This window comes from Corvus kubaryi, unplaced genomic scaffold (genome assembly GCF_017639235.1).
Source record: "Corvus kubaryi isolate FWS band 111438036 unplaced genomic scaffold, C.kubaryi_AGA036_p1.0 69, whole genome shotgun sequence".
Classification (NCBI taxonomy): Eukaryota; Metazoa; Chordata; class Aves; order Passeriformes; family Corvidae; genus Corvus; species Corvus kubaryi.
The window spans coordinates 7926412-7954310 of record NW_024582057.1 but is presented as its reverse complement, the minus strand read 5'-3'; the positions used below and the strand labels follow the sequence as shown (position 1 = coordinate 7954310).

General features: G+C 40.5%; 1 protein-coding gene across 4 annotated transcripts; it reads right to left on the bottom strand.

Annotated features, from left to right (window-relative positions):
* ECI2 (enoyl-CoA delta isomerase 2) lies at positions 1-26608 on the bottom strand. 4 transcript variants are annotated; one of them, XM_042049095.1, is made up of 12 exons: positions 26411-26521; positions 16204-16259; positions 15525-15714; positions 11540-11702; positions 10559-10657; positions 8644-8835; positions 7751-7820; positions 6281-6383; positions 4500-4620; positions 2363-2452; positions 1378-1521; positions 1-548 (listed from the first exon to the last, which is right to left on the bottom strand). In XM_042049095.1, exons 4-12 carry the CDS (start codon positions 11660-11662, stop codon positions 393-395), a joined length of 1098 nt encoding a protein of 365 aa, XP_041905029.1. In that variant the 5' UTR covers positions 11663-11702; positions 15525-15714; positions 16204-16259; positions 26411-26521; the 3' UTR covers positions 1-392. The 4 variants fall into 4 exon arrangements, with proteins under 4 accessions (XP_041905029.1, XP_041905028.1, XP_041905030.1 ...); XM_042049094.1 differs by lacking the exon at positions 15525-15714 and having other exon boundaries at positions 26411-26490; XM_042049096.1 differs by lacking the exon at positions 16204-16259 and having other exon boundaries at positions 26411-26477.
* Positions 26609-27899: the final 1291 nt, after the last annotated feature.

Below are 27899 nucleotides of genomic sequence, written 5' to 3'. Positions count from 1 at the left end.
TTAAATATTTTGATTTATTGTTTCATTAATACAGCATTTCCTTCCCCACAGACAAATAAAAAGAATCACTCATAAGATACTTATTGAAGAGCTATCAAAATAGGGTGCTATAGAATCTCTTGATTCTTTTGAAAGACAATCTGCTTTAGTATTATTCAGAAACATCACTGGTGCCTACAGAATAACAAACCTTTTCTCCCCAACCTAAATATCCATAATGGATCCAAGGCACATAAGAGTGTATTCATTTTGTGAACCAGGTTTAACCCAGTACTCAGAACAGAGATATACCACATGAAAAGATATAAGAATTATTATTTGAAGAGAAAGTTCATTAACGATGACGGCAGATTAGGCTACTGCCAGCTGGTGAATTATTCTACTGGTGAAGATTAGAGTTTTGATTTCCTCTGGAAGAAGCTGACAATAGCATTTACACATTCATCAGACAACCACCTCTCCGTCAGCACTTCACACTCTCTACTGTTGACTGCATGGAGCTTCTCCTTTTCCATACTTCGTAACAGCTGCTTTGACACTGCCAAGGACTGGAGAATAAAGAGAGGAACATTAGGAGGGTGAGTTTTCTATACTTGAACGCTTCAGGAAATAATACAAAACCCTCACTGCAAATAACATCACATCCTAACCCAACTGCAATAACATCACATCTCTCAGCTTTTAGTCAACATTTTTGCTGGAAGTGTTTACTGCATTTAATTCCCCAGACTGCTAATAAGGTGTAGAAGGCTCATGGGAAGCAAACCAGCAGTCCACTAAGTGCTCATTATCAGAGTAGATGGTCAAAAGCAACAAAACCCATTCAACTGTCTGCAGTGTCAAATGCAACCCGCATTATCAGCAGCTGGCACAGCTGTCTCCTCCTGTTCAAGGTAACACAAGACCACTGTGACTTCAGTAGTCTTGCCAACCCTAAACCAGGGAGCAGGATCACTGAATTCAGCAAAAAGTAAAGCCACCCAGCATCATCTTGAGCACCCAGAGTGCACACAGTACAATTAATATTGCAGAACCAGTGGTAAGGTTCTTAAATATAAACTACTGCCAAAATAAAAACCTAAGAAAAGCCACTCAAGGCACTCAGAGAGACACTGCACAGGTGGAGCAGTCAGGTAATTTGTAAGGCTTTTCAGCCACTGCATTTCTCTGGACAGTGCACTATCTTAGATGCACACCGAGCAGAAGAGAGGGATCTGTTTCCCAGCAGCAAAGGGAGAGATCTGTGCTTGAGGGAAAATATAATGATCCTCATTATTTCAATTAAGGATGCAGTGAAATGAAGTGACAGGAGAGGTTTGGCAGAAGAACTGGGAATGCTACAGGCTTACAAGGTGGAGAAAAATGAAAAATACTGACATTTTTGGGGAGGCTTGCATAAGCTTCTAATCTTGCCCAAACTTCCTTCTGGAAACTGCTGTCAGGGAAGACCTCAGTCACAAGTCCCTGGGCACAGGCTTCTGCTGCAGTCAGCTTTTTATTGAAAAGCAACATCTCACTTGCCTATGTAACAAAAAAGAAAGTGTGATTCAATAAGACACAAGACTTGAGCAATCTGACAGGGAAGCTGCATGCTTCCACACCACATTCATTTTAGTCTCTTGCTTGTTAATATCTGCCCTCTGAAAAGAACAGAGACTAGATTATTATGATGATGATGATTATTGTTATTATTAAGGAACTGCCAGATACTGTCTACTTCAAAGCCCCTGCTCGAGCAGAGTACTCAGTCCCATCATTCAGGCCATAATGAAGCAGTTAAGCAAGTATCACGCCCAGTGTCAATGCCTGGGCTTCACCACTAGGGACTGGCCTACAGTTCCTACTGTTCACTGCTGTACATGGACTGCACATGTCTTTTCGAGCAGAGCTCCAAGGTTGCAATCTGAAATTACCTCATCATAAATATGTTTGTTCGCTTTTTCAGTGACTCCAAGATTTCTAGAACATGTACTGGCAGGCTGTATCTCACTGAATAGAATACTTTTGATACTGGGATATCTATGAAGCACTTGATCTGCTCTTTACAGATTTAAACCCTGCTCAAAAAAATACATTATATTAATGCATGAAACATCAGAGAAGTCTTTTAAACTGCCAAGACTTTTTCTGTGGGATATCAAAAGAAGAAGAAAGGATTTATGCTGTTCTGAGAACATTTGGATTCTGCTTCTTCATTTTTCTTTCTACCTTTGATTTTTTTTTAAGTTACTATTATGTAGTTTCCTCATTTCTAGAGCAAACAGAGAAAATAAAAGATGGACAGACTACACTTGCTCTCATGGTCAGAGGATACCAACATACGAAGGTCAGATGATCCCACAAGCAGTGTAGTCATTCTTACCTTGGCTAAGCCCATGATTTTTGGAAACAGGTAAGAGGAACATCCTTCTGGGGACTGCCCAAGTTGACTAAATGGGCTGTGAAATGTAGCCTTGAAAAAAAAAAGGAACAAAATAAAGGAAACCTTACATCACAGCATGGAATTAAAGTACTAGCACTTAATTTTCATTTTAAATCTTCTACTGAGACAGAGTTCACCAAACACATCTGAACTGTTACCATAATAGGCTTCAAACGCCATCTGGAATCATTGCTTCATCCTTTCAATGCACCCCAGAGCTGGCTTGTATAATTCCATTCCCTTATCCAACAACCCTATTGATGAGTTACATTATTTGAATACAGCACTTAGAGAAACTAATGTGCAAAGTCTTTACAGAAAGGATGTTCATGTACATCTGCCTTAAAAGTTATTAAATACGTGTTCCAAGTAACTTAGGAGGCAAACAGAATTTTTGCCCTCCTGAAGGCACACCAAGTTTATTCTTCTCCTGAAAAATTCAAGTCACTGAATCTTCTTTCCCCAAATTTTAAGCAAATCTAAAAAGAGCCTGTGCCAGAAATGCAGCAAGGGGTCTTACAAAATAATACCATAATTGCAAGTTAGAACTGAACAGTGAACCATCTTTTAGAACAGAGAACGATCAACTTTGAGAAGGCTTCCATAAACTTGAAGATAATAGGAAAATTGTCATGAAGGATAATCTAAGTAAAAGGCTAGCTTAGATCCTATAGAAATCCTCCAAGAACTGTTACCTAGGGTACAAGCAAAAGCTGTCCCAGCGCAGGTAGGAAGGTACCAATAGACTCTAAATAATGAGCTTGTCATGGACTTTAAACACAGACATACAGAAAGTGAAAACTATGTCAGACTGTAAGTATGACACTAATATAAACCTGCAGGGATTTAAAAAAACAATAGAAACGCAAGGCAAAGATACGATGCATTTATCAGGCAGTAAAGGAAGTTCAAGTATGAATTTCAAGCCATTCAAGAAAGAAGGATAATATTAACAGGACAAAACATTTCATGCTTATTTGGATTAAACTTCAACTAAATCTATACTAACTCATGGCTGTAAGGAGATGATACGCTGAGTGGAAGTGATTAGACTTCCAAATAGTCTTAATAAAATTGAGAGGTATAAGTAAGAAGATACTATTGAATACGGACAAGTTAAAGTTTGTCAGGAACAACTTGGTATGCAGCATATGACACACGACAGGGAAAACTGTTTTACTGGCAACTTTATAGCAAGGGATCCAGGTGTTAGATCAGCCCACAAGTATGTAAATCAACATATTGATTTTTGACGCCCAACACAGTGGGATGTCAAATCAGAAATACAGCCTGCAGAACGTGGAGAAGTTCTTCTGCTCCATTTCACGTCAGTAAGACATGAGCTGATGTGTCCAGCTTGTGCCACTACGCTTAAAGAGACACAGAGCAAATGGAAGGAGTCCAGAGGAATGTGTCTACAGGCCACATGAGGAAAAGCTGAACAAATGTCAGCTGTTTAGCTCAAAAAAAGGAAAAGATTGAATAGAGAAGGTAAACCTGAGATATATCTAATAGGCTAAGTACACTGATGGCTAAGGTTATTCTAAGGGAGGATGAATATAGACTGCTCTTTAAACTGAAGAACTAGAAACAACAGGTTCACCCTGTAGCAAAAAAAGATATCTATGGACCATAATTGACTGAATAAATCATGCACATTAGACAAGCACATGACAGGAGTGACATGGTCACAAGTGATCTGTAATGAATTACTTCAGCCAGTTACTGAACTTCCATTCCAGAACAAACTTTTTCTCCCCCTTTCACACCTAAAACGGGCCTTACAAACATCATTTCACATCAGCTTTGAAGAGGGGCTCTTAAAAAAGAGTCTGTAAGCTGGAGTTAGTAACTTGATAAGCATAACTACAGCACAGGGAATTCCATGCATGTTAACCACTGATGTACCCCTGATGTACCCCTGTGCTGGTAATTAATACAGACAGGTGTTCCTTGATGTGATATACAAAACCTTTAAGACTTTTCTGAAGTGTTCTTTTCTTTCAGATTACCCCAAATCAAATATTTAATACAGACAGAGGCTTAAAGACTGTCTTGGGATAGGCCATGTACTTACCCTGTCAGAAGCATAGACAAGGTCACACAACCCAAGGACTGTTACACAGATTCCAATAGCTGGGCCATTTACCACTGCAATCAGTGGTTTAGGAAAATCAATAAAATGACCCACAAACTCTCTAGAGGGAAAAGAAAACAGAAGGTGTAAGATGTAAGAGACACATCTCAAGTGTTTTTCATCCAATAGATACAAATTTCAAAACACGTGATAAGACACTGCATAACAAAACCCAAGAGCTAGATAGAAACTACATAGTCTTTGGTTTTTCAGCCTCTCAGAAATGAATTCTAACAAAATAAGAGCTATTTGAAACAGCTGCATTTCCTTAGCAACTAAGAGTCAAACATGTACATGTCAGCAGAGCTTTTCTAGTTCCTGCGATCAAGTTATGGAAGTGTTTTCCTCTTCAGCTACAGTTGCTGAATACAGGTCACTGACAAGAGTCCTCTGCCTGTATATCCATCCCAACTCCACCCATGGGATGGCCATTCCCTTCACAGACTCTGTTCTGCAGTGAAGCCCCAACAGGCAGCAACACTGGGATGTTACCACAGCACAGAACTCCCTAGTGCTCTTCTGCACAGGCTCAAGAAACAGCATTTTGCTTCATCTGACAGCTGCTTCTCCATCCAAGAGGTGCGAAATGAATTCTCAAAATCAAGCATTTTCCAAAAGTGAACAGTGTTGTAAGAACTCCATTCCTCTGGCATCTCTGTGCATTGGTTGTAGTGGAACACTGTGCCTGTGTAAAAGTAACAGCCCAGCAAACACAGGCTTCTCACAAGAGCAAGGTTAAATACCACAAAGCACACGACACTGCATTGTGCTGAACACCCTACAAAACACTGCAGGCTGGAACACTTGCCAGGTGCCACTGAGTAACATCTTCACAACAGGCTCACACTGCATCATGATCACTTCGAGGGGCACCTGTGACCCACAGACACAGCTCACCTAAGTAAAAGCTACAAAACTGAGTACTTGCAGTTCATCTTTAAAACATAAATCAAAACCACTGCTTTTCTGTGTATTTTAGCTTTTCCACCAATTGCAAGTGCCTGAGGAAACAATCCAACTTGCAGTTCATCTTTAAAACATAAATCAAAACCACTGCTTTTCTGTGTATTTTAGCTTTTCCACCAATTGCAAGTGCCTGAGGAAACAATCCAACTTGCAAGCATCTCTCAGATGCAATTATCACATACAGAAGTAAAAAAGAAGACAAAATCTGCTTAAGCAGGGAAAAAAAAGAAAGACCCCCTTGTGTCAGATGATATCCCTGATCTTCTTGGCCTTAGAAAAGAAATTCATTTAACTGGTAAATTCAAATTTAAACCAAGATCTCAGAATTACTGGGCAATTTTGAACAAGTTCATTACACCTGTCTCTATTCAAAGAAGTCTGACAGCGAAGGTATTTTGGCACTTCCTGCTAGTGTAGACACTGCTGGATATCAAAAACCCCACAATTTTTTCATGTACAGTTAAAACAATTTTTCATTATATCTGCATGTACTTTGGGAACTAAACAATGAAATCAAGTCTTCAGCATCACTGTATTTAAAAAGACTTCTAATATTAATCTATTTATTTCATACAATTAATACCACTTCCTCCCACACCATCTTTGTGTTTATGCACAGGGTGCGCCCTTAGACACAGTCACCTAAACAGATGAATCGTAGCATAACTGGGTCCCTGCTGTTTTCTAACCATGCCTGCAAATTATATTTTACCCATTACAGTAACTTATGCATATATGAAACCAAGATGTTCTACTTGAGTAATACTGCTCCATCTTTTGCCATCTTCTCCATTTCACCAGGCTGGACATTAGTGAAATTATTCAGATCATTTCCACTACTATAGTAGTCTCCATTTCCTGCAGAGAACACATAGGAGTAAATGCACCAATGGTTTCTGAGTAGGAAAGAGAAGCTTTCATTTATTACATTTACAAAAGAATTTTATCCCCAGTGTCTAACACTGTTAAGTCATTAGAGGGATTTTCTCGAAGTATACACAATATCTTAAAGGACATCTATGGTTTAAAAGTAAGTTTCTGACTGTCAATTTGTTGAAAAGAACAATCAGTAAAAAGCCAAAGAACATTAACTGTGAAATATTTGATGGGGAAAATTAATTTTCTTTTTTTTCTGCAACAGTGTCAGATGGAAAAAATATTTTATTTCTTTCCCTGCATACTTCCCCAGGTATTTTTTTTCTGTCAATTCACAAGCATTCAAATAATTAGATGTGAGAAACTTTTTTTTTTAAACAGGACAATGGAAATGTAAGTTGATGCATCTCTCTTCACCCACCTTCAAACTGATAAAGAAATCAAAAGTAGATAGAATAACCTATTTAATAGGTGGTAGTTTCACATTTTTAATGATCTATTTAGAAAAAGGCACAGCAGTCTAAGGATAAGACTGACAGCACTGCATTGCCATGACTGTACTGGAAGATGGTTCTTCAGTAAAAAACAGATAAGCTGGTATTCAATGTATAAGCAAGCCAGTTTGAGGCACCACCAAAAAAGCAAGCAGCATTTAAAAGCTAGACTGCATGACTTAATTGCCTGAATCGCCCTATGCTCCATGAGGACATTCACAGGATGAGACCTACTTTACACTGCAGTGCTCTTATTCACTGTGTGCAAAGGAACAGAAAGGTTTGTGCAGAGGTGTTTGCTGTGGACTCATAGCTATACATGTGTTAGACTTTCCAGCTCCAGTTGTGTGAATCACCCTTCTTATCTTGTAACAGCTGTGGTGCCCAGTCATTGCTACTGAAAGGAAATTCAGCATCCTGGGAATGGGAACCAGGTGTCAGTAAAGCAGACAGTGGAGAAGAATTTGCATGCAATTACCTCAGAGTAAACAGGTTTAAGCCCAAATTCACCTTGAATTCACACTACTTAGTTGCCAGCCAAAACTCAAGTTTTGGCTAAATTCCTAAAAAGACACTTCTCTGCAATGAGGATGGACCAGACAGGCAGCTATTCAAAAGTAATAAAGCCCTTAGGAGTATTCCATGTCCATCTTCTCAGCTGAGACAGATGTTTTGATGTAACGGCAAGCTTACTTAAGAATTTGAAACACCAGCTCGAAGAAAATCTGCCAAAACACCCTGGAAAATCTTTGGTCTATAATATAGGAAAGAATTTCCTCTCTTAATTTTATCTTAGTCTAAGCATAGGTAGGAATTTCATGTCAGTACTGTACTTTGGTATAATATAAAACATACCAGTAATAACTGCTATGGTAGAATCATTTTTTCCAGCTTCTTCAAGTGCTTTGATAATTTCTCTGTACATCTGCATAAAAGGAAAATCAACAAAGTACAAATGTGATGCTGCAAAAGAACATAAAAACGAGATTGACACTGACAACAAGGAACTCAAGAGACAGATTAGCTATGATCCTTTTAAGCACTGAAAAATTTGTCATGCGCAAGAAGTTTGGTATTACACGTGAAGTACTTCTGACCATAAAGACACACACTTGCAATACTCAAAACTTCCAGTGCAAACCTAAAGGACAAAATAAGGTCCTTTGCAGAAACAAACACTGACTTGAAACAGCTAATTTCAATACAGCAGTTTAAGTGGACAAAATAACACATGAAAGAATCAGCAGCAGTGGTGTGAAGACCCTGCTCTGGTATCTCTGCAGTTGTGAACCAGGATGATCATGATGCTTCCAACAGGAGGGACTTACTCATGAAGGTAACTACGGGAAACAGAGGATCACCTACACACGCATGCAGCAGTGCTGAGCCAAAGGCTGCACAAATGCTTTATTATACTCAAGGCTGCAGTCAAATCTTGCATGCAAACCACAGGCCAGTCCTCCTGCAGTTTGCCGTTTTAATTTAGTGCAGACCATAATCCTATATTGTTTGAAAGAAATCAAGAGACACAAAAAAGCCTAATTTGTAAAATTTTAGCTGAATGATTTCATTTTGTACTAGATGTTTATTCCTTAGGTTGTTGTTGAAGTCACAATACTAATCCCTCATAAACTTCAGACCACCATGCTTCAGTCACTTCTGCTAAACCTGTAGTAAGGACTCTAAAGATTTAAGTAGCTTATCCAGAAAGAAATAAATCATTAATCCTCCCAAGTTCATTTCTTTACCTGATGGTTGATGGCATTTTTCCTATCAGGTCGGTTAAACATTATCTTCGTGATATTATTTTTGGTAGTAACTATTAATGTTTCGTAGCCATCATGTCTGCCCTCTTCTGGAGAAGCCTCTTTCTGCTGGCTAGCAGATTCTGCAGAGACCAGACTTGAGACAAGTTCAGCATATTTCTGTCTGGCATTATCCTGCAAGAAAATAAAAGAAATTAAAAAATAGGGAAGAAAAAGAAAGGGAAAAAAAAGGAAAAAATACTAAAAAAAAAAAGGTAAGATGAAAATAACACACACAAGATTATGAAAAGCTAAAATTTAAATCAGTTACAGTATTAATAAAATGGGTACCTGGATGCAGGGGGAGGGGAAGGTGACTGCTTCAGGACAAAAGAAAACAAAAATCTCTATTATAATATATTCCAATTAAGGGGGTGAGGATGGGAACACGTATTATTTGAACACTGCAGAACATGCTTCAAGTCACCTTAAAAGCAGCAGCAATAGATTCACAAAAGAGAAGTGCATAGATGCTTGGATAATGACATTTATTTTGCTGGAAGAGTGCCCCCATCCATGCCTAAGCTTACCAGAGAGACCTCTGTCATATTGCCAGCATTTACACATTTCTGTGGATCCTTTGTTCCTGCTTTCCAGTTGGACATTTCTCTAACCGAAGTTTTTATTTTAGAATAGTGTTGCCAAAAATAAGAGCACTGAAATGGATCTTACAGCATTTTAAAACTGCTTGAAGACAAGAAGTTTTCACTTGCACTAACAAGTTTTCATTTAGCACTAACATGACACTCAGAAGCCTAAAGAATCCTGTCTCCCTATTTCTAAAGTAAGCAGTGATTTAAAAGAATTTTAAGTACTTGGTTGTTACAACCTATTGGCTTGAAAGGATAATATACTTTGAACAATTCTATAATCCATAATGAGTAGCACATGAAATTGTCTATCCACTCTCCACTCTAACTTGAGGAGCCAATTCTTCTCCTTAAGTATTTCTTGACTACTCCTAAAAGCAGCAGGGCCATCTCAAAAATAAATCCAAAACCTCAAGCTAAAAAAAAAAATCAAAATGCACCCCAAAAAACCTAAAGCAGAACAGTATGTTGTATTCATGAAATTATGCAACAATGTTTTGTTTAAAAAAATAAAAAAAGGAAAAATACAAAAAACCCCCTCTATATTAAAGAATCTTTTTAACTGAGCTCAGCAACTACTACTGAGCAGCAGCCCTAATGCAGCACAGCTGATTTGAAAAGTTTGTTTCCTTCATTTAATAGCGACTGAGGAAACCATGGTACCTATATGCAGTCAGACTTACTAAAGCCTGCATGAAAAAGGAATGCTTATGTATCTCTGCATCTTTATTCTTCCGGCTTGCTTCACTTGACTTCTCTAAAGGTTATTAAAGATGCTAAAAATGTCAAGATGCATTGAGAAAGAAAGAATGAAGAGGCTCTCAATACACCAGTTTTTCCTAGCCTTTTAGTCAACAGTGTAAGAGACTGACATTTTAAAATGACAAAGTTATGAATATGCTGAATTCAGAGATTTGGGTTTTGTTGTAAGAACTGAGAAGCTCAATCCATCTTTCTTAAAGACAAGAGCAGAATAGACCATAATACAAAAGAACACTACATTTACTGAAAATCACCACATAAGATCTCTTGCACAGATACAAGCTAGCAGCAATAACGTAGAACTAGGCTTACACACACACACACAAAAAAAATCTCCAAACACTGAAGCAGTAAAGTGATTGAGGAATACAGAGGGAAACATTTTGATGGCTGAAGCAGAGTTGCTCAACTAGCATGTTCTTGTCATCAGCCACTCACTTAAAGACCAGACACTTCAAGGTAGAGTAATCTACACAGTATCTAAGGGAAATTATGGGTTTTGTCACCTGAGACAAATTGCCAAGAGAGTTCCACGCATCCCACTTGGCTTTCTTGACAAAGTCCAGCATACCTGGTTTTGGAGCATTGCAGGGACCTTCAGTAGCCTGAAAAGAGAGTGAAACAAACTTATTTAAACCTTTGATTAAAGTATTCTATGATCAGTTTTCCTGAAGAAAAATAAACTATTGGAAAGAAATATTTCAAGTGGGAAGCAGGAAAGAAAGAAAAAGTACATTTATGAGCTCACTATTATTAATTAGTAAAGCTACCTGGAACCATCAGCTGTCTTTAAGGTTTTTTGAAATGAGTTACTGATTGCCTTCCTCAACATAACAAGCCACAGCCTGTACTGACCCTGCAGTCACTCCTGATCCACCAACACTTCCCCAAATACCAATACAAGCCCTGCTATGGACATAAAGCTATTTCTAGAAAGGTCCCCTTTCATGCTGTGTAAAGAATAACCTTCACTCAAACTGTGGAGGAACAGTTCCTTGAATTCAAAATGGACAAACAAAAAACCCCAAACAAAACTTACAATGACCATACTAAAAAAAAAGAGAGGAAAATACCACAGAAATCAACTGTCAAATGTCAACACCATTATATTATAGGCCCAGATAACTGCAGATACAAGAAATTTAAGAGGAAGCATGCAGCCTACTTTTTTTTTCCTAGGCATAAGCCATTTTCCAAAGCTGAATCAATATTATTATATGGAAGGCATCCCACAATGGATGTAATTTTGCTCTGTTTCTTTGAATAAAGGTTCCTACTCAAAGCATAAAAAAACAGGTTTGGCTTCCCTCAGAATTTAGGCATTTTAAGGGGCTAAAATTTCAAGAACAGAATTTGAGCACGTAAAATCAAGGGCCTGTTAATGCACAATACATTTGAACAGCCTGTATTTTAAATAAATTTTACAGGTCCATCCCCTCAGGTTATAAATGCTCCTTACTAAACAAAGTAAGTCAAGTCAAGCCTACCTGTTTAAACAAAGCATAGAGTTTCAACTTGGTTTCATTCCCAGGATCCTTTTTCAAAAGCTTCAGCTGTTCTTGAGCTTTTTGGAAGTCCTTCTGGCTGACCTGCATGGTGGCTGCAGTCATGTGCAGGTGAATCGCTGGAGTGCAAACAGCTTGTGCTGGCCTGGGAGTAAGTGGGGAAAAAAAATCCCATTATTTGACTTTTGTGAAAGGCTAGAAGAGAAACAAATATGCTGCTTTTTAAGACATTTAAAGTAAATGTGAAATATTACATACAACACTAATCAAAACAACAAGAATGATATTAAAAGTCACAAGAAAGTTGCTTTAGAAGTTTGCTTTTGCTATGATATAATTAACCTTTGGAAATTATTAAATTTTATTAATTATTTAAATCTCACCCCCTTGTACTCAGCGCCTTGAATAATGCATTCAGTTCTGGGCCCCTCACTACCAGACAGACATTTTGGTGCTGGAATGTGTCCAGACAAGGGAACAAAGCTGGTGAAGGGTCTGGAGCACAAGTCCTGAGAGGACCAGCTGAGGGAGCTGGGGGTGTTTAGCCTGGAGAAAAAGTGGCTCGGGAGGGACCTTACCACTCTCTAAAACTGCCTGAAAGGAGGGTGTAGCCAAGTGGGAGGTGGTCTCTTCTCACAGATAACAACTGTGAGGATGAGAGGGAACAGCTTCAAGTTGCACCAGCGGAAGTTTAGATTGGCAAAGAAAATCTTCCTAATATCCAGACAGGTGGCCAGGCACTGGAAGAGGCTGCCCAAGGAAGCAGTGGAGTGAGCCACTGTGCCTGGAGGTATTTAAAAGATGTGTCTATGTGGCCTCTGGGGACGCAGTTTAGTGGCAGATTTAGCAGTACTGGTTTAATGGCTGGACTTGATGATCTCAAAGGCCCTTTCCAACCTAAATGATTCTATGATTAGCAGCTTTATATGTCCACAAACTGAGGTGAGGATGCAGCCTGTCTGCTTTGTGATCTTTTCAAGTGTGTGTGCTTCTAGCTAGAAACATCTCAATTTGAAAGCCTGGTTCTCCAATCAGGGCAGCACAAGTGAAGACTAATTTCAAAATGTTCTTTGAAAAAAGACTGTCTGTAAGCCAGCTTGTAGGCACTTAAGGAAAAAAAAAAAGGCAGTCAAAATATTCTGGGAGAACAACTTCCCACCACAAAAAGTCAATTCCATCAAAACCTCCTGCAAAAATACCAAACCTAACCCAACTCTACAATGCTTTGTAAAAACAGTTTTATTTCAGTAAAGTTTGGTATCAAAAGCCAAGAAGTCCAATAATTTTGACTTATTTCAAGAAGGTAAAAGTATGTTGTCACAGGGTTTTTTTTGGTTAAATGGCAATATACATTAAGCATTTTTACTATTTTAAAGTGTTTGCAGTTTATGTCTGAACCTTCCTTCTCTATTCTATTAAAAAGAAAAATAGCCTAACTTTCCCTACTCTAACTTACAGACACACCTGTCTTGTTAGAACATCATACATAATAGATTTCATAATCAGTCTCATTTGAAAAATTAATGAATATCTCAAATGGAGACTGACAGAATGCTTAATCAACTTAATGTTAATATTTCAGTTACAGGACAATCATTTAAAAACCATGGAAATTCTGCCTTTTTATACAGCTTAATGAGAATTTTAAAGATGTTCTACAGCCTACCTCAAAAATACCCTCATTGCTCTTATTTCTTAAAGAGAATTCAATTTCTGCTGCAAGCCTTAAAGCTGCAGGCAGAAAGTGTGAAGAATGTGAACTGCCCCCCATTAATTTTATTCCTCTTTCATTTTATGCAGCTAGATGGTTTAGGTGTCTTGTACAAATGTTTGTAAGATCTATTGGTTTTATGTCCTATTACAGCCTTTCTTCGTTAATAAAATCTAAGTTCTGACATTTTGGAGATACCAAGTTTGAATGACAGACATGGAAAGAATTTTTTTTTTTTTATACACAGAATTTCCTTTGAAGTGAAAGAATTTCAAAATTTGCTTCAAAATCTTATGCCAGTAGCAAGAAACCTATCTGAACAATACAAAATGGAATAGGCTAGCAGAAAAGGTTGCAGGAACAGAAAGTCCTTTTAATTGAGTTGATGCATTGTAAACTTATTATTAAGATAGAAGCGCATCCAGACAAACATGGGGTTAACAACTCTCACTGTAACCAATATTCAAGCTGGTGTGTTCAGAAGCCTCTGTCAAGAGTTTAATGAGTTCATCCCTTAAACAGCTGGGGATTATTTAGCCAACTTGTGGACTTCGTTTCCAGCATCAAAAAAAGACTTTCAACAGGAAAAAGTGCACCTAAATGGACACAGATACAAGTTTTTTTAATACTGCATCCCTTTCATTAGTCTGCTCCAGAGTCCCAGAACATGACCCTTTCAGATCCTATTTCCAAACATGTTTTTGAAATCACATTTACAGGAAGAAGAAATGAGAGCTCAGGAAGAATAATTGTTTGTTTTGGTTTGGCTTTTTTTTCCCTCCAATTTTGCTAGCCACCTTTGGAATTACTGGAATGCTACTGTCCCCAAGATGATCTGTGTATCTGCTACGAATTTTCTTGTCAGTCTAGGCAGTGACTGAGGTAGACCCCATGTTTAAAAATGGAGATTTGGGTTTACACCATGTTTGACAATCTGGATTTCACTCCAGCCTGGCTGTGGTCAATATCATAAAAAGGCTTTAAGAATCTCTTTTATATACAATTTGATAATGATAATAAATTAATGAAAGTTGAGGATGAGCAGCTGGGGAGAGGAGAATGCCATAGAAGCCAGTCTGAAGGTATGTACACAATATTTGCTGTTAAGGTTGGCTTGGTTTTTTGGGGGTTTTTTTGGGATTTTTTTGGTTTTTTTTTTTTCATTTAGCAGGTCATGGTTCTCTTCCTTATTATGGATGCAAAGTAGACAAGTTAGAAGAGAATGAGAAAACAATTAGGTGAATAAAAAAATCTGGCTGGGGAAAAGTGGAATGATCTTTCAGTCAGTACAGGCTCAGAAGAACTTTGCTGTTTGGTTATATTCACTTTTGCTTGTAAGTTAAAAAATGTTTGGGTAAAACTATCCACTTCAAATACTTCATCTTTCATTCTTCTTTTCCTCCTTACCTACTGATTTGTAATAGGAGATTGTGCAACCTATTAAAGTCTGTTTATAAGAAAAGGCCTTTTATCTTTCATTCTTCCTTGCTGCTTATAGCTCAATTCTCTGCAGGACTTGATGATTCACTCCATTCCCTCTGCCTTCTGATCTCAACAGACATTTCCTACACATCAGAGATGCTCATCAATTCTCGACATGCTAAGGCTAAGCTGATTACTATGATTTCTCTATTAAAATAACAACAAAGGATGAAAACACAAAGGAAAAACTCAGTTCTTTCACAATTAATTCATCTTGGACAGGACTTCATTCTTCAGAGGCACAACAAACAGCAGTAAGAGAGTGCCTCGATCCCAAGTAAATCACACAGAGTGAGGAGATGACTCGACACCTCTCAGCACACACAGAAGCGCTGCCACCTCTGGCACTGCACAGTGGTGCTGTGCCACAGTCCCAAGGGCAGAGGAGCTGGAGAGGCTGCTGCAGCACAAGGACGGAGAAGCAGGAGGGGCTGCTGCAGTACATTTTGGGACAACTTGCTCCCTCCATCTGCTGCTCTCTTGCTGTGATACTGAGTCCTTCTTAGTCACTCACTGAGCAAATCCACACCCCACTTTAGTGGCCACACTTTGTGGAAACCACGCAAGGCAGGCAGAGAGCCTGGAACCTGACATACAAGCTTTTAATTCAGGCAGGAAAAGAAACCTAGGAAAGGCAATCAAAAACCCCTCTGTATTTCCCTTTCTCATCTACTCACAGCAACAAAGCAACATGATTTCCTTCACAAAGCTTCCTGTTTATGGCCCTGCACCCTGTGGACAATTAGCTGCCACTGCCCCACTGCTACAAATTACCTTCGCTGTAGTGGCAGCCACAGAAGAGCAGAGAGGGCTCGGTAACCTCCCCCAGCTGGGTAAAAGCCAGCCCCCACCAGAGAGACAGAGTCACAGAGGAGTCACAACTTGGCAGAGCAGTCAGAGTCCATGACAAATGCCTGCATATTCCTGCAAGACCAGCAACTGGGGATTTCGCAAGGTGTACACTCTGAAAAAAGAAATAAATCCTGGGCATCACTGCCTGAACCTGAAACATCCAGGCTGACAATCATTTCATGTTTATTCCCTTGTTTCAGACATCTCTTTGTTGCTATTCAGTCATTCAGGATATCTTGGAGGCTCGCCATTCATTCTATTCATTCTACCTGTTCACTTAAATGTCTCTCATCCCAATAAAAATTCAAATCTTAAATTTAAGATTTCAATTACACTGAAAGTAATTTCTCACTGTTTATATGATTCACAAAGAGACTTCAAAGCCTGTTAAAGGCAAGCCTCTCACTTCTGTGTAGCTCTATCACTTGCATAAGGACTTTAAAAGAGTTAAAAATGCCAACATTTTGTAAAATACTGACTGCTCACTTTCTAACTTTTAAAGCAACATTGCAGTTTCCTCATTAGGATTAAACAGAAGTCAAAGGATCTCTTTGCACAGGAAACATCAGGTACATTCAGCAAAAGAAAGGGATGGATATACCTGAAATCCATCTTCCATTTACTTAGTAAAAGTTTTCTTTTAAACGTTAGTAGATCCTGGGGAAATAAAGCACATAGAAAAGCAGTTATAAATCCCATTAGGATTAAAAGCAGCGGCTGGTACTAGATACACCTGGGTTTAAAACTCCTGAAATGGAAAATGGTCATTTTACATTATTTTAAGCAGCTTTAGGGAGACAAGCATGAAAAAGAACAGGAAGTGTTGTTAGACAGAAGCAAGAAGCACATTAAACTGTCACTTGGATGAATCCTGCAACATCTTTTGTCCATTATGTTTAACACTTCAGATAATGTGTGCAACATCCCTTCTTTGCCATGATCACTATCTCAAGGTGGTGTCATTTTTTCCATTGCTCTTTCCACATGTTCCTCATGCAGAACAGTGAAGGGCATGGTAACCACCCCATGCCATTTCCCACACACAAAGGGTATTACAGCATCATAAAGTGCTGCTATTTCTGCTCATGTCCTTTCCATCTTAAGAGAAAATAAAATGAAATACTGGTTTGCTGCTGCTATTGTTTGAAGAGTTGTATGGGTCGGTTTTTGTTGGTTGTTTTTTTTTAGCTATGACACAAAGCAATCAATTCCCACAAACCTCAAGATGCTAAGTGTTTGGTTATAACGTAACACAAGCTTCTGACTGCATGCCTCTCCAGAGTCCCTGCAAAGAAGAGAGAGAACATTTCCCAGCCCAGCCCACAACTGATTTGCAGGTGTCAGCCAGACTTTCAATTGTTCTACAAGGCTCAGGAGCCTAAAACCTATCCCAAGAGCACCAGCAACTGCTCTTAGGGGTGCTCTGAAGTCACACATGAGAGCAGCTCAAAGAGACCTCCTTGCTCCCTGTCCTCCTGCTGTGGGGACATATCCATCCACAGCGAGGAACCACGCGTGCTCTCTGCCAAGGTGGCTGGGGCGGTCCTTCCCTGCTGGTGCCTGGACAGTACCACTCCAACCAGTTTCAGACTTCAGTCCCCCTCTTTCAGTAGCACTTCTCTCATTTTGATCCTCTCTTTAAATTATCCTGATTTTTCTCCCCGGAAGGGAAAAGGGATTTGGAGAAGGAATAGCAACTTTGGATTATTAGTTCAGATACATCAAGGGGCACAGGAGCAGAGCTGGTGGGAAAGCTTGTCCCCACTGGAAATTGCAGCAACTGCTAGGAAATGAGGTGTGTGAGGGGAATAGAAACCTGTATTTAAACTGTAACCATGAGAAAACGAGTGGACCATCTGAAAAAAGAAATTTAACCTGATACACCAACTTCTCTCATTCCCCTCCTCCCAAGCCTTCATATCAGAATCTCTAACAAGATGAAAATAAAAAGAAAGTTTGACAAATAATTACAATGAGCAAAGCATTAGCAGTACCACGCTTCCTTGGTAACCAAGAAAATAATATTTATCATTTTCCATATTCACTTGCAGTATTTTCTTCATGCAGTAAATGTAAAAGTTGTACTTCATTTTGCTGACAAGAGGAAGCTATTGTCTATGCTGTTAACACAAAAATGATTAGAAAATTTTAATCTGCAGATTCCCCAAGTTATCATTCATCATGCCATTGGTCACATTCTACTGAATCCAAACAGATAATAATGTAACTTTAAGGACTCATACATTTTTTTACATAGCCCGAGCACTCACACAGCAATGTAAGAGCTTTTCCCATACAGATTAAAGTGGAGAGGGCTCATTTCTGCTGTATCTCTCCAGTTATTCTCCCCATACAAGCTACCTAGGTCTGAGCTGGGAAAAAGAAGAGGCACCTGAAAATGCTAAAGCAAACTGAGCATCCTGTGGCATGTTTGGAACACTCATGCTCCTTTGCTGTTGGAAAAAAAAGGAGCGCTATGGAGAGCGTAGATGGTAAATTTACAGATAAATTCTGGGTAGTTTCTTCTGGCTGTAGCAGTTTCTTTCTTTATGCCATCTTATTACAGGCTGCCCCCGAAGAAATTCAGATCATTTAAATATACACACTACTTCTCACCATACACTTTTTTCAGTTGAGCTTTTTTTTCTTTTCTTGCTACTAAATTATTTTTTTATGTGTGCCTCTCAAATCAATGATGCCTGTTGCTGCTGTTAGACTTCTGGCTGCAAAGCACTCTTCCTCTAAGTTGTATAGACAGATTTTCTCACAAATAGGAGTTGTGCAGTAGGCAGTGACACTATAATACTAAAAGAAACCTCAACTTGACAATTTTTACACTAATAAAGGCAAATTACTTCAGGTTTTTATTTCTAGGTCTGTCCTTTCAAGTTTCTTCTCTTATACTGGGAAACGTGGAGTAACCACTAGAAGAAGAGAGGTGGTGAGCGAGTGGCTTCATGGTACTTCAGCTGAGGTTAAGCCACAACAGGCCTTTGATGCCCAAGGTGGGGCACAAAGGGTTGAGATAACAACAGATCTGACCAGAGCATGTCAGAACAAATTTGTTAAAAGCATTGATTAATTTAATAGTGGCTGGTTACAATGCTGTTCCATTTGCTCAGAGTTCCTGCATGTGGGCTCACAGTCCCTATTCCATCCATGGGGTCTTATCAGCATCGAAGTTATTCTCTAGAAATCAATGCATTTGTTCATTTGGGGATGAAAAATACCAAGTTTTATTAACCATGGCGATACCATGAAGGAGATGATGACTCAGTAGACAGAACTCCAGCCTTCCTAAAAAAATCCCCAAGCCATAAGGAAACAACTATCCATCCCTTCCTGTTCCACCAGCATAGTCCCTGGCTGTACCCCACTATACTGCAGCGTGGAGTAAACTAAAATTTATTGCTATCAGGCAATAGGAATGTTTCTAGTGTTCTCATATTTCCAGTGTTCCTAACTAGTAGAAAACATCAGTGCAAATACTCTATAAACAATTTGCTTGCTGCTACTTTAATAAACAAAGAAATGAGAGCCAAATTCTTTTCTCCTTTACATTAGGATGTTTCAAGAGTTGCTCTAAACACAAGTTTTGTGTATAAATCCTTATCAGCTTTTACTATTTTCCACTCCTACACTGTTTTGACATATAAAAACGGGAGGATAATTATGTGTCTGTTGGCAAATTGAAGTGCTGAATTACTGTTGTTTAGTGCAAGTGGCTCAGCTGTGCTTGATAGTTTCTTTTTCAATATTAAAGAATAGCTAAGAATGAAGGCTCTAGATTACCATTCACTGAGATATGAAATGCTCTGATCTTTGTGCTCTGTACAGGCACAGTTTTATTTTACTCATTCTCTCATCACAGCTGCTGGAAGGGAAACTAGGATCATCTCCTGAAATCTCCACAAGAATTCTCTTTCCAGCAGAGTAACTAACAGAGTCCTAAACCTTTTCTTTAGGTTGCCTGGACATGGTGAATGACTAAAGCATGAGAGAACCTCCTGTATATTCTCAGTCCATATAAGACACCTCTACGAGCAGGAAGATTTACAGATAGATATCCTGTGAAACACATTTGAAAGTTAAAAATAGGAACATTAGCATAAAAAATATACAGCTGCAATACTCATACATGTGACATTTGCTGAGAACCACTGAGAGTTTATTGCAGCATTTGGAGAGCAGCAAACTCAAATAGGTTCCTTACACATCCTTATCCAAGGTTACTTAACAAAATGTTATGAACAAATACTCAAAATAATTTTGTTGCTAATGGAAAAAGGAAAAAGCTATTTTGATTTGGCTTGCAGAGACAAATCTTCTTGGTTGTATGAAGAGCAAGAAAACATGTAACTAGTTTAACGTTAACAGCCAACGTAGGTAGGTTTCTTGATGCGGATACAACCAGCTGCTGGAGCTCCTACCCACATCAGAACACACACTGACACTCTTCATAGTGCAGCTGAATCAGTGAAAGGAAAGAAAATTTTTCTCTGAGGCTTACTTTCTCTCCTGAATCCATGACACCTAGATACAATGGGGGTGGACACAAAGAATACTGAACAAAACAGTAACGAAGTAGTATTTGCCAATGGCTTATCCTGTACAAATCCAGAGCTCTTTCAGACAGCTTAGAATTAAACACTTTAGTTCTAAACACAAAGTAGCACACTGCTCTTGGTTTTGTCAGTGTTTCCAGCATCCACAGTCAAACAGACCAACAGGTTGTCTTTAAAGACCTGGAGCAATTTACTCAACAAAAATCCAATGAACTGAAAAGGAAATTATACACATTAAAGGGGACTTCGTGCCATGTCTTACCAAGACATTGTAAAAAGCTTAAATTATAGCATTTGGAAGGCTGCACCTAAAGCAGCAGCTCCCAAGACAGAGGCCAGAGGCCAGAGGATCATGTTGAATTGTGCCAGTTATAAGCGGGGATGCAACAAGGGTGGAGCCAAAGTGGCTTCTATCATTGTAGAGATCATGAAGAACTGTTGGTCCGGGAAAGAGGCGGACAACCCATATAACTTGGAAGTTCTTCCTCTGAATAAAAGTGTGCTTTATCTGGCATCTTACTGGCAATTAAGTAAAACAACACAAAACCAAACAAAGATTCTTTTGTTTCAGAAACAGGCTGACTATACTGACACGTTTGAAGCAGTCAGCATTTTACAAGCATGAGTATCATGGTATGAAATGACAGCATATTTGAAATTAATGGTTAGCTTCTAAGGATCAAATTATTAAAGAATTATTGACCATTCTATAAGCTATATACTTCTTACACCAGACCTTATACCAGAATAAATATTATCACAACACCTTACCAGAAAAACAGTAGCCACTCTTTTGGAGGGCCAAAGAAACAGCAAAGAATCCATACAGCACAATATTTCTAAACCTCAATAAATCATTTTTATTCCCATTTAAGAATGGAACCTCTTCTATTCAACACCGGTGAGACCACACCTGGATTACTGATTACTGCATCCAGTCCTGAGTTCCACAGCACAAGAGACATGGTCATACTGGGAAGAGACCAGAAAAGAACCAGGAAGATGGAGCATCTCACATTGAAGAGAGTCCTAGAGAACTGGGATTGCTCAGAAAGCTGTGATCCAAGACAATCCATCCTCAAGATGTCCAGACACCTTGGCTATGAACTGTGAAATCCAGCTCAATTACATACAGCTTGCTGCTCTGGATTACATTTTGTTGATTTTAAGCACTGTGTGTATTTCCACTCAAAACAGTTTAAGAGTGTCCTTAAATAAGCACGTAAGTTTACCAAGACACTTCTCTGGAAAACTATCCAATCAACTCACCACTACCTTTTATCTTTTAAATTGTATTGGTAAACCAGCATGTGCAAACAAAAAAACCCCTGCAATTAACATGAGTATTTGCAGAGAAAGCCTCCCATTAAGAGAGTTATTTGTTCATTTTCCTTTGAGTAGTTAAGCCCACAGTGGATTAGTTTATTCCAATGGCTGTGTTTCAGAATCCTAGGCCTTAAAGAGAAATTCAAGATCCATTGGTGGTATAAAGACCCTTTCTGAAATACTTGAAAGTTACCTTACAAATGCTTAGAAGAAGCTGATTTTACTAGTATTCTGCAAAAGCTTACTGCAAAAGTCAAATGGCACAAGGTTTCAAGAAAGGAAAGAAGTTGGTTTCTTTAATACATAAAACAAAAGAAATATTACTACTTAAAAGGTAAGTAAAGTATGATGAGCTCTCTAAACTTACTATTGACTTGCACCAAGACAGAAAAGACTAAGCTTGGGGAAAAAGTAAGTTTAAAATCAAGGCAGGTATGTGCTCTGCTTGCTTTTCTGGTGCCCAGGCAAGGGTCTGTGACCCACATAACTCACAACATCAACTAGAACTACAGATCTGACCTACTAAAGATAAGCATGGTTATCTCGAGCAGGAGGAGCAGAGCAGAGTACCTGAGCACTACAGAATCCAGCATAAGCCAAGGAGAGCTGATAAACGGAAATCTGTCATAGAAAAAGATGTTGGTTGATAGGAATAGCAAAGAGTCGAGCAAGGTGCATTGGTACAGCCTGAAATATAGCACCAAGAGGCACAAGCGTTAGAGACTCAGAAACCAAAACACAGGAGTCTGTGTAAGACAGCAACAGGGAGTAAAAACATACTCCACAGGGCTTTTGTGGTGTAGGATCAGGGTATGTGTTTTGTACTGTGGATAAGACACAGCCTTTGTATGTGGACACTTTTCCCATGTCAGTGAGCCAGGATGCATTCCCACTCAACCGCTAGTGGGTGGGGAAGTTGGCAGGCAGATGTTTGGGAGGCTGCAGGACATCTGCTGCCTATGCCACACTGAGATCAGGAGGGAAACAAGACCTAACTCACCTACATCTGGGGAAAAGCTTCAGGCATAAAAGCAACTTCTACTGCCAGCACCAGAGGTTTTGGTACAGACCCCCAGGAGACTCAGGAGTGTTTGCAAACAGAGTTTTTAAGAATATAGTCTGATCTATTACTTGAAAACAACACTACAAAAACCCAGTCTTCCTCCTTGTAAAAGGGAATTGGATTAGGGATGACAGCAGACAGCCGGAAAGAAAAGGAAAGCAGCTGCTGCAATACAGAAATAGGCCCTGGTAGGAGGAAAGTAGGTGAAGAGGCAATAGTGTCCTCTTTGCTCAGCCAGCATGAGAACATCCGAACAAAGCTACTAAAATCTGTATGTCCATACCCAACCACAACTATCTGAGTAAGATCGACGGAAAGGACTAGACATTTCCCACCACAGGGATACAAGGCAGACTCTCTCTGAGGCCAAACAGGTCCTCATGGCCAAACCTGGAAAAAAGAAACAGAACAGAAAAGGGGATACCACCAGACTTACTCGTCACCTCCAGGATGACAGCAGACTCAAAGATGTTTTCCACAAGGCAAGGCTTACATGTCCTCTGGGTGTGCTGGCATCCACAGTTCCCCCCAATATTATCTCTCCTCACATATTAAAAAGAAGTAAACAAAAACCTGTGATGCAGGTAATACAACATAAACAGCAACCAAGAAGCCTTTTCAGGGAATGACCTGGAATACTGAACTGCTTCTCACTGAATGAGGCCCTGAGCACAGGCATTTGATGAAACAAGAAATAATCTCTCAGCTGCAAGAGATCAGTTCTTCCTCCACCCTCAGTGGAGCAGCTTCCTCATAAAAGCACAGTTTCAGGGCAAAGACAAAGCTTCTGGGCCCTAAAGACCCAGGACTTTACATCTGACTGGCTTAGTGGGAGGCAAGGCAGAAAAGACCCATAGCTCTTCTCTACGTGTCTACAGGGCTGCAGTTAGACAGAGGTAAAGGAGGAGATGGAAGGGTTATAATGTCCTGCTTTGCCATAAATGTATCAAAGGGCCCCTGATATAATGACCAACAAATGCAACTGCACTACCATATAAAGGGTAAGCAATTCAGGGAGCAGGATCATTTAACTCCCAGGCAGAAGTACAAGAGGGCTGAATAAGGACTGTTGTGTATTGTCCTGGAACTTTATAACACCTGAGCTCCTGCTATGTGGGTGGGCTGTAAACATCCAGATGTTTTGTCATGAGATGATGAGGGGATGCCAAGAAGAGATTTGGAATGCTGCTCAAGAGACAGATGGAAGTGAACTTGAATTCTTAAGACTGCTGCCTCCCAAGCTGAAAACTAGATACTGTAGTAAGGAGAGATTTACTGTAAGCAGGAATCAGGAACAGGGAAAGACCAACACGGCTACAAAAGCAAGAAGAAGCCAACAGCGTAAGAGAAAATTTACTGGTTTTCAATTCACTTTACTTAAAGACCAGCATTTAATAGTGCTCCTATGAAACAGGCTTTTCTGAGAAATAAAAGAGTAGCTCATGGAAAATTGGTCTTTGACAAGATCTGACCTCCTTTAAAGCTGCTGAAATAGCTGAACCAAGGACTACACTTGGAAGTTTGCGTGTGACAATGTTACTGTCTCAGTTTGACCAGGAGAGTGCTCTTGGAGAAAGTCTCTGAGCTGCTGCCAACTCCACTCCCTTGGATTGTGCAGCACAGCTGTCTTGGCACATACAAGTCAGATCCCTTCTAGACTACATAAAACTGGGAGATGTCCTCCAGCCACAGACAGGCATTCAGTGCTGGGATCGCACGACAACTAGACCAAAGGAACCCCTCAGAACAAGGATAGCACAGATGCAGGTTTCCCAGCAGCAAGCATTCAGTGCCCAGTGGTCTGCCTGACCAGATATGGCTTCACAGCAGTGGTGTTGCAGGGCCTCCAACCTCAAAGATCTGAACGCAAAGACTGTCAAGTACGTACAGCCCCAGTAAGACTCTTCTGAATGTGCACTTGTGTCAGCTTTCCCCCTCCTCAAATGAATTCAAACTTGAAATATTATATATTGCAACGTGGCAGGAAAAGAAGAGCCTGTGGAACTCACAATTCCATTTCTGAAAGGGTTATGAATGTCTTGCTTAGGAAAACAAACAAACCAAAACAAAGTCAGAGGAATCCTTGCATTTTGCCTTTAATTTGTACAAGTCTTTCTCTTTCCCTGTTCCAAGGATACGACTCTTTTTTCCAAGTTTAGACTGCAAAAAACGCTTCCTAAATTCACTGGCACAGCAATGTTGCTAGTGTCTTTGATATAATTCTGCTTGCATACTGCTAATACAGAAAACAAAGCTCATCTGTCTGGTGCTCTGGCATTGAAAAAATTGCACTACTTTCCTTTAGTATATCTGATTAAAACACCAAAAGCATGAACCCATTATTAATACTGATGTATGAACTGCTATCTCATAGAGAATCTTGCCATTTCAAATAGATGTGACTCCACCAGCCTAATGATGATCAGCAGGCCAGTCTTTTACATGTTTTCCCAATTTAGAACTGCTTTCCCTCACTCTCACTGTAACAATTTAGCTACATTAAATTAATATTATTTAGCTGAGAAAGCTTGCCTAGAGAGTTTTTTTTTTTTGAACTGAGGGCAGAAGTCATACAATTCTCTTTTTTCTCCCTCTATCTTATGATGTTCATGTACTTAACTTCAAATAATTTCTTACAAAGCTTTGGGTGAAAAATATTACAATTTAATGCATAAATGTCTTACAGTCTTCTGGTCAAGATGCACTCGTGTCTAACTGACTTGGATACTTGAGTAAAAGCATTTCACATATGAAAGTGTGCATTATAACAGTCAAATATGAATGTTTTTAACAATCAGAGTATCACACATCTTTATTGATATGATGATGCTTGCTTCACTATCCCATTTAGGAACTTGTTTACCAAGTATACTTAACGCACCAAATGCTTGCTTCTTCTTTAGTATTAAGCTATTTTTGACTGGAAGAGGAAATTCTATGAATTAGCATACTTTGTGATTCTTATTCACATACAAGCAATTTTATAGAGGAATTTCCAATTCAGCCATTTCAATTAAAATGTTAATCACGCAATTCCAAGTGTAATTGCAACTCAAGCCATCCCTTCTGCTTTCCACTGCCCAGCTAACCCTGAAGGTGCACAGCTCCTACACTGCACACTCCTGCAGGTGACACTTTATTTGGAAACAGCTTAGAGACAGTATACAATAAATAAAGGCGTAGAAGATACTGCATGATTATTTGGAAAGCCAAAACAGTCTTAGCAAGAAGCCCTAATTAGCTGGACCCACAATTAAACTTGATTTTGTCAAGGCCAGGCTGGATGGGGCTCTGAGCAACCCGGTCTAGTGGAAGGCATCCCTGCCCGGGCAGGAGGGTCGGAACTAGACGATTATATATTATTCTATGATTATATGACCGATGGGCCTGGTAAAGTAAAATAAAATACAGAAAACAAGAAAAGGCCAAAACACATTCTCCTCTACATTTCAGTACGGTTTTGGATACCTCACCAACAATTTTTCTGCTGGTTAAACATTCGCCTCAGGAAGGCATCAAACACAGGTTTCCCACTCCCACGCTGTGTTCAAACACTTAAAGGTGGCTGGTACGGCAGGAGGTGTCCCCAGCTTTAGCAGAAAGACTTCCCCCGTTTTTCAGGATGAGAGCGGCGCCCGGCCCGACGCACTAACGCCGGGGCCATCCAGGGAACGCCAGCCCGGCTCATCCAGCGGCGCGGGCAGGGCAGCACCTGCTCTGCACGCCGAGCCCCGGCGGGAGAGAGCTGCGGCTGCCCAGCCCCCGGCAGACGACCCCGGCCCGCGGCTGCCGGCCCCGGCCGACCCGGCCCTTGAGGGGCCCCGCCGGGCAGCCCCGGTGCGATCGGCACTCACCTCGTCCCGCAGAGCGACCGCCAGCACAGCCTCCGGACAAAGGTCAGGGCCGGGGACGCCATAACCGGGGAAAAGAAGGCGGAAGGGGGGAGGAGACACCAAACCCCGCCCCGCCGGGGAGGCCGCGCCCCGGGCTGGGCGGTGGCGGCCGCCCCCTCTACCCGGGGGTGGATCACCGCCTCCATCGCCGCGGGGAGGGCGGCCTGAGGCGGGGCTGGGCGATAGCGCCGTCACGGCGCTGTGGGTGGAAGAGGTGCGGTGCTGCGGTGTGTGGCGGCGCTTCGAAGCTATGCCCGGGAATCACAGAATCATTTAGGTCGGAAAAGACCTCTGAGATCACTGAGTCCAACCTATGACCCAACACCACCTTGTCAACTAGACCATGGCGCCAAGTGAACTAAGGGAACTTCATGCGATTGTTTCTTGAACGCCTCCAGGGACGGTGACGCCACCACCTCCCCGGACAGCCCATTCCAATGTTTAACAACTTCGTCCGTGAAGAAATTCTTCATAGTGTCCAACCTGAACCTCCCCTGGTGCAGCTCGAGGCTACGTCCTCTCATTCTGTCGCTGGTTGCCTGGGAGAACAGGCCAATCCCACCTGGCTTCAGCCTCCTTTCAGGCAGTTGTGGAGAGTGGTAAGGCCACCCTTGAGTCTCCTCCAGGCTAAACACCTCCAGCTCCCTCAGTACTGATAATAAATGATGGAGAGCAGCTTAGTGAGCCAGCTCCCTCAGTACCCTTGGATAAATCTCATCCAGTCCCTTAAACTTGTGAGTGGCTAAAGGTGCTTTAGGAGCTGCTCAGGACCCTAAACTCACTCACAGCAAGGGTAACAAGAAGACCAGGCAGTTCCACATGCTGCAAATTGTGCAGGGTCAGAAATGGAACCAGCTGTGGCGCAACCCGGGTGGGCGGCCGAGGTCACCATAGCAATCAGTGGAAAATGAATTGATATGAAACCAGAGCCCTTTCATGGGCAAAAGTCATGGGCTTGCCTCAGTCCCCCCCAAAAGCAGCTTGTAGTGGGCATTGCATCATTAATTAGAGCCACTTACTGTACTAACTTTCTATTTAGGTAGCTCCTAAAATGTTTGTATTGTTGCTTGTGCCCACAAATCACCTGGCAGGCCGCTGGTTGGCTTGGTGTCTGTACATCAGTGGCACTGGCACTGTGTAAGGGCAGAATAAACACTAGTGTCTGCCCCATCTAGCTTAAAAGATATCACTATTTATTGCTCAGCTTTTGGTCTTTCATCTTCATCTCCTGAAGGTATATTTAATTTTCCCTTGCCAGTGTTATCTGCTCTGTGAAAGATGTTTCTGTGTTTGCTTATGAGCTCTGAAGATCCTCATAATTCCGGTACTCAGCTCTGTTAGTGTCCTTTCAAAAGACATCCAATAAAATCACCTTTTAGTCCTGGGGATTCCCCTCCCTCCTCCCCAAAAGTAAATGCATTTAAGACTCTCCTCAAGGATAAATGTTTTG